Below are 6,776 nucleotides of genomic sequence, written 5' to 3'. Positions count from 1 at the left end.
TAGAGATCGCCATTTATCCCAAATGGTGTTTGACCTCAGCGGACATCCTGGGCTCAGAAAGAATAGGTCCTGCCACATGTTTTTTTTCCAGCCAAGTCATTTATCATCCACCCATCCTGATCCTGTGCAGATGAGCTGATTACTTAGTGAAATCTACTGCACAGACAGTACAGGACAAACACTGTAAATGGCAGCGCTACTATTTCTTTTTGTCCACCTCTGCATGCTCAGCAGACAGTACACACAGAAGCAGTTCACTCACATCCAGCCCACTTCAGACATACCTATACAGGAAAGTCAAAGTCCTTTGGCTCTCCAACACAGGTGATGTTATTTTCCCTCATTAGCTCATCTTCCTGTTTTAAAAAGTTCATTCAGATCTGGGCATTTATTTTATGATCCATTGACTGATCATTTACTTTTGTCTCACCTACGTACAGTACACATGTGCACAGTGCACACAGAAGCAGTTCACTTACGTACAGCCAACAGCACAACCAGCTGCAACTGCTTCTTGTCAACATTGTGGTCACTTGCTGTATGCTGCTCACAGTCTATTTGTGTTGTACTAGGTGGGCCAAGTAGTAGGCCCATGGATCAGTGGGCCACCGCAATTTTCAAGTCCTCCTTGGAAAGGCCTCCAAAACATTTTTTCCCAGTGGTTTTTATTCCTTAATCCACTACCGGTACTGTCAGCTCCCTGTCAGAACTCAGACTGATGGAGGTGGTCTCCTTACGACTATCCCTGGACCTCCTCCTCTCCGTTGTGGGGGGCGAGGAGGACGAAACAGTACCCTCCTCCCAAGTCCGTAGCGGGCACACGCGGGCACCCTGGCCCTGACACGCGTGGTGCCCCGTGACATTCGCCACCGCCTCCACGGTTGGTGTGGTGTTAGTGGTCGTCGCGGTGGCGTTCGCCTGGTGGCCGAGACGGCCATCCGTCACGGTAAAGCAGCTATCCACAGCTCCCGAGCCGCCCCCACCACCCCTGCCGCCCTGGCCGCCTCTTCCACCTCCGGGCCTGCAGAGGGAGCCGCACAGCAGAGCCAGGAACTCCTTGCGCACGCTGCGGTGCATGTAGCCGTAGATGTAGGGGTGCAGGCAGCACTGCAGGAAAAAGAGGATGAGAGCTAGCGAGTGCAGCCAGGGCGGCACTGCGTGGGGACTGGAGCACATGGCTACAGTGCTGACGACACTGTAGGGGCCCATACTGATGATGTAAGAGGCCATGATGACAAACACCACCCGCGCCGCCTTGCAGTGGTAGTGGAAGCGCCTGCGCTGGGTGCGGGGTGCTGGGTAGCTGCTGGCGGTGGCGGTGGCGGTCGTGGTGGAGGAGCCGTCTGCCGATGAGTGGGATGGCTGCTGTTGCTGATGCTGATGGTGTTGATGTTGGTGATGCTGCTGTTGTTGATGCTGAGGATGCTGCTGGTCCTGATGCTGCTGGTCCTGATGCTGGTGCTGCTGGTTCTGGTGCTGATGCTGGCATCTCTGTGGGCTGAAGCAGGATGCCGACACCGATGTGGAGACACAGGCAGACACCTGTGACACATTTTTAAGACAAAAATTATGTTTGATTTAGATTTTACTTATATATTTTTATGTATGATTAATGATTGTATATTCCATTCTGGATTATTTTGATGGAGGCCAAGACCAAAATACAGATGATTATTTCTGTTTGCACAGTTTTATCTTTTCACTATCGTTAAACTTTGTTTTCTATTTGCCTATTTTTGTGAACTACCGTATAGTCTTTACAATATGTCCGTGAAGCATCTATCTATCTATGTATCTATCTACTCTGATTTAAAAAAATATATAATGACATGAATCATGAGTTGACCTGTGAGTCGGGCGGCCGCAGGTTGTTGCAGTTGTTGGCCTGCTGTATGGGGTGCACCAGGGCGTTCTGCCGGCGCGCCGCCCTGAACACCATCCAGTAGCAGGCCAGCATGACCAGCACCGGCAGCCAGAAGGACAGCGCCGACAGCAGCGCCGAGTAGGACCAGCTGGACGACCAGACCACCGTGCAGGCGTTGTGGTGCTGGTCGAAGGCGATGGAGCCCCAGCCGTAGAGCGGCGGCGTGCTCTGCACCACCGCCAGGAGCCAGGTGAGGGCGATCAGGTTGGTGCCCAGGTGGGGCGTCATGCGCGTCGGGTAGGACAGCGGGTGGATGATGGCCAGGTACCTGCAGGGGACATTTTGAGATAATACAGACACGATGAAGGATTTTCAATATGGTAACCAAGATCAATCGTTCCACGTGTCACCAGTGCAAAATATTTTGGATAAATCCCGGTCTCCTAAATGGGTGTGACTTTTTTATTTTCTTAAACTTTAAAAAAATGAGTTGCCCTGCTTCCTTACGTTTGTAAGTGAACTCAACTTGAGGCTTATATTTGTGTCAACTCAGAAATCAAAGTGTCAAGTTCAGTTAACTGGCTTCCAATGTTTTACAGTGAATGAACAAAGGGTGAAATTGAATTTGGTTGCGGGAAATGGGTGTAAGAAAGGATGTGTTTCGGAGTGACTTTAGAGTCTGTTGTATTGAGCTTGCGGCATCCTGTATAACAACTCTTTGATGATGAGAATACTTTTTGACACCTCTGTCTGCTATCCACATTCCTTTTTTTCCAATATGTAATGTCGTGTTACTAGGGTACTATTTACTTTTTTCATACAGTAGCCTCTTACTGCAGATGGGCACGTTGACAGGCCTATTCACTCTTTGCTGAAAACACTCAACAACAACATAACATTTCCAATGACAATGCAGAGAGTCTTACAGTAAGTAACTGACGAAGACTTGGCCATTACCATTTTAGTGACAATAAGGTTATAACAGAGGCTCTGCACTAAGGGGTTTTATAAAAACTGTGCTTCCTACCGGTCCACCGACACCACCATGATCGTGTTGACGCCGGTGAAGGCGAAGAGGTGCATGGGCACCACCAGGGCCTGGCACAGCCTGGCGTCCAGGGGCCAGACGCCCGGGGCAGCCGCCGCGATGGCGAAGGGCATCACCAGGACGGTCTGGAGGAGGTCGGCCAGGAGCAGGTTGAGGACGAAGCGGTTGGCCACGTGGAGGAGCTGCGGCTTGCGCTGGAACACCAGGAGCACCACGATGTTGCCGAAGAGCGAGGTGCAGACGATGGCGGAGATGAGGACCATCTTCACCGTGCTGTGGAGCACCGTCATGCCGTGCTGGTGGTGGTGGAGGAGGTGTTGGGGGTCATCATGACCTTCACCTCCACCTTCACCTCCGGAGGTGGAGCTGGAGTTGTTCATCCTCGAGCTGTTTTCTGGTTAAAAAAAAGAGACATTTCAAAATAGAGAAGGGAAAAGTGAGTGTTGCTTGTCTTTGAAGTTATGGATGATGGAAGAAGAGTGTGGATGGATGATGGAAGAAGAGTGTGGTCGGGGTTGCCACCTCCAAAAGTGGAGCTGGAGTTGGTTATTATCATCAAAAAAAATGGAGACATCGAAAATATAAAACGGAGAAGGGAAAAGTGATGCAGTCAATGCATGGTTTTGACATTCATTGTCATTTTCAGGAGTTAATCATCATCCTGTGTGTGTGTGTGTGTGTGTGTGTGTGTGTGTGTGTGTGTGTGTGTGTGTGTGTGTGTGTGTGTGTGTGTGTGTGTGTGTGTGTGTGTGTGTGTGTGTGTCTGTGTGTGTGTGTCTGTGTGTGTGTGTGTGTGTCTGTCTGTCTGTCTGTCTGTGGTCAGTGTATCTGGTGCACAAAGCACTGGCTCTGATATTCACCCTCAATTCAACCCCAACCTTTTTTTTAATCTGTGTGTGGTGCTGGCTACTGTGTATTTGACCAGTCAGTGGAGATCTTTTCTAAAGTGTGCTGCTCTGGCTGTGGACCAATCAATGCCGACCCCTGATTTTAGATCTCACTGCCCCTGATTTCACCTTAAGGGAGGAGGATACCAGAGAAATGTCAGACAAGGAGGAGATACAAGTGTTTGCTTCTTTATTATTGATAGACGTAACAAAAAAACTTGCTGTTTCATCTTGTCTACTAAAATTGCATCCCCTATGATATCCCTTAATATGCAGTTTCTGATCAAAATAATAAGACCCAATTTGACAACAGAAAAATGTATAAGTGGGTGCTGCCAATGCATGGCTTTGCAACCATTGATGCATTTTGCTTCACCTGAAATATTCACAACGCAATTTATGATTGCTAACCGTGTAACAAAAGACCCCTTGTGCCACAGTGCATCCACTCACATGTTAAAACAGGTGCCGAAATGGAACAGTGCCATTGTTAGCTTAAAAGCCAGATGTTCACACAATTAATGGCTCGCCTGTCGCTTTCCACCTTTCCCCCACAAATGACAACTGACAAATGATACATTACCTATCACATCATTTACCTTTACGTTGTCATCGACGAGAGAAGAATCATTTTACGGTGGATGTTGTGACTGCCATCGTCAACGAGGCGTTTCGCAATTGGTATCCCGTTGCTCTTTGCCATTGATGCCGCTTCGCTCTGATCACAACAGCGCTCTCCCATTTTGGCCACCGCTGTCTGTGCAGTCAATGGCAGTGGCGGCAGCCCCCTGAGTCCCAACACTGCACATACCACCGAGCATCAGTCACTGGAGCGTCCTTATTTGATGCGCGCAAAACGGAAACGGTCGCCCGCTCCATCTAACCCCCTTGTGGCATTTTTATGTTGGCTGGCAGTCTAGTCCATTACGCGCCCGCAATAAACGGATGGAGTGGCAAACAAACATGACGACATAGGGTTTGTGATATATCTAGCACTGCGCGGTGGTGCCTATAGCTCCCTACCCGTGCGCTTGTCACTCTATAGACAAGATAGCCTCAGCATCCCATCCTATTTAAGGCTGTTTGGCTGTCATCGCGACTGGATCATTGTATTGTTCTGTTACATTCAAAAGGAGGTAAATTAAGAGATTATTCAATGCGGTCTTCTTCTTTTTTTTCCTCGCATGTGCACAAGTGTATTATTTTCACAGCCTTGCTTTCAGGGGGGATGCCAGTTACGTCATATATGGTCTCTCAACGACGTAACACGCAACCTGAAGATTCACAAGGTGGCAATAAACCAGGTTGTGCACAGAGCAAATGAAATCAGCTGTTATTTTTCCTTTGGACATTCATAGTCATTTGCATGGGCTATAGTTCAGTGATTAGTGGAAACAACATCTTAGTTTTGGGAGGGGTGTGGGGTAGTCTAACAGTGCAGAAATGTGTTAATAAATTCACAGGGGAATTTAACATCTGCAGGGGTGCAGCAGCATCAGACCACCAGGTAGACTACCACATGACACTGTTATCAGCATCCCTTTGCTCCTTCTTTACAGTGTCTATTTCCAGCCCTATTTCATACTCATCTATTTTTGTCTGCCAATCAGTGGGTGGTGCTGATGGGTTTAAGAAGACACATCAGTCCGTCAGACTTATTAATACGCTACTGACAAATCATTGTCCTCATTTCATGCCTATTGAATTATTGTACAAATGTGCTATTAATACAGGCTACATTCTCTCTCTCCTTCACTTGTGCGCTCTAAATGTTTGACCCCTTGATAACCCTTATTATTGTCTGGCTTTGTGGCCTCACTACACAGTAAATGTTACGGTGTTAATTCAACACTTAAAGAGTTCATTTAAGTCCAAATGATGTTAAATCAAACCCCTAAATGTTAAATGAGCACTGCAGAATTTACTGTGTATGTGAGTCTCTCAGGGCTGGCCTGGGAATGACAAACAGCCGGGGCATTTTTGGCATAAAACAGCCCCTGACATAGCCCCCTGATTTTTCTACAATATTATGACTAGCTCAGTTCACTATAGCAATGGGTCGCCCCATCTAAATTGAGAATCGGTCTCTAATGGAAAACAAACAAACAAAAAACAACAGTGTCTGCCTCTGGAGACTGTCGGCTCCGGTAAATGCCCTGTGTGCCAAATTACCAGTCCAGCCCCTGGCCTGCATGGCGTCATGACACTATTTGATAAATACTTCAAGCTAAGTGTCTGCAGAAATGCCTATAAATTGAGACCTGTAGACACCCTGTAATAAAACTGGTGCTGTGAATGTGACAGTTGACATGAATATTGGCTGTCCATTCTCAGAGTCAAAGGACAACGGGAGAAATTGTGACAGTGTAGGCCTATGCACCCAAAAGACTTTTGGAATGAATGGATGCCATTTGGCTTTGACACATGCATTATCAGTTGGAATTTTTACTCTACAACAGTGGTTCTCAACCTTTTTTGAAGAAACGCCCCCCCTTGTCCTCATCACAAGCCTCCCAATGCCCCTTTGACATCATCATAAGACTGACAACGCCCCCCTCAGTATTAAAAAAATTAAACAGACTAATGCCCCCCAATCGCCACTAAGCACCGTCCCCTTTCCGCTGTGTCCTTCTTAATGCCCCCCTAGAGCTCTCCAATGCCCCTTGGGGGGCTGTACTGCCCCCATTGAGAAACACTACTCAAAATGGTGGTATTCATGTGGCTAGATCATACAGCACCTGGTATCAGGATACCAGGGTAAAGCAGCCAACCACACAGTGAGATATATTAGGAAGACAAAGAAAACATTATAGTGCTGCACGTTTTTTTTTTTTTTCTGTACACAGACATATAACTTGAGAGTCCCTGGCTGGGGTTCTCAGCCAGCATTTTTTTGGGCAGGAGTGTAAGCCTACTTCAAAACACAAACACACATTGCTATATTATTGGATGGTATGAATCATACCACTGCCTGTTG

At 47.5% G+C, this 6,776-nt stretch overlaps 1 protein-coding gene across 1 annotated transcript in view; it reads right to left on the bottom strand.

Annotated features, from left to right (window-relative positions):
- Nucleotides 1–268: 268 nt before the first annotated feature.
- Nucleotides 269–6,776, bottom strand: part of gpr101 (G protein-coupled receptor 101) — a 13,341-nt gene continuing 6,833 nt past the window's right edge. Inside the window, exons 3-6 of the mRNA XM_063189858.1 lie at nt 2,892–3,306; nt 1,847–2,192; nt 919–1,365; nt 269–831 (exon numbers count right to left, since the gene is read on the bottom strand). Of these exons, the coding sequence (XP_063045928.1) occupies nt 673–831; nt 919–1,365; nt 1,847–2,192; nt 2,892–3,306 (1,367 nt within the window). The 3' untranslated portion in view covers nt 269–672. The remainder of the gene's footprint in view (nt 832–918; nt 1,366–1,846; nt 2,193–2,891; nt 3,307–6,776) is intronic.

Source organism: Engraulis encrasicolus, chromosome 23 (assembly GCF_034702125.1).
Source record: "Engraulis encrasicolus isolate BLACKSEA-1 chromosome 23, IST_EnEncr_1.0, whole genome shotgun sequence".
Classification (NCBI taxonomy): Eukaryota; Metazoa; Chordata; class Actinopteri; order Clupeiformes; family Engraulidae; genus Engraulis; species Engraulis encrasicolus.
Note: the sequence above shows the minus strand (reverse complement) of the source record. Positions and strands in the feature narration are given on the sequence as shown.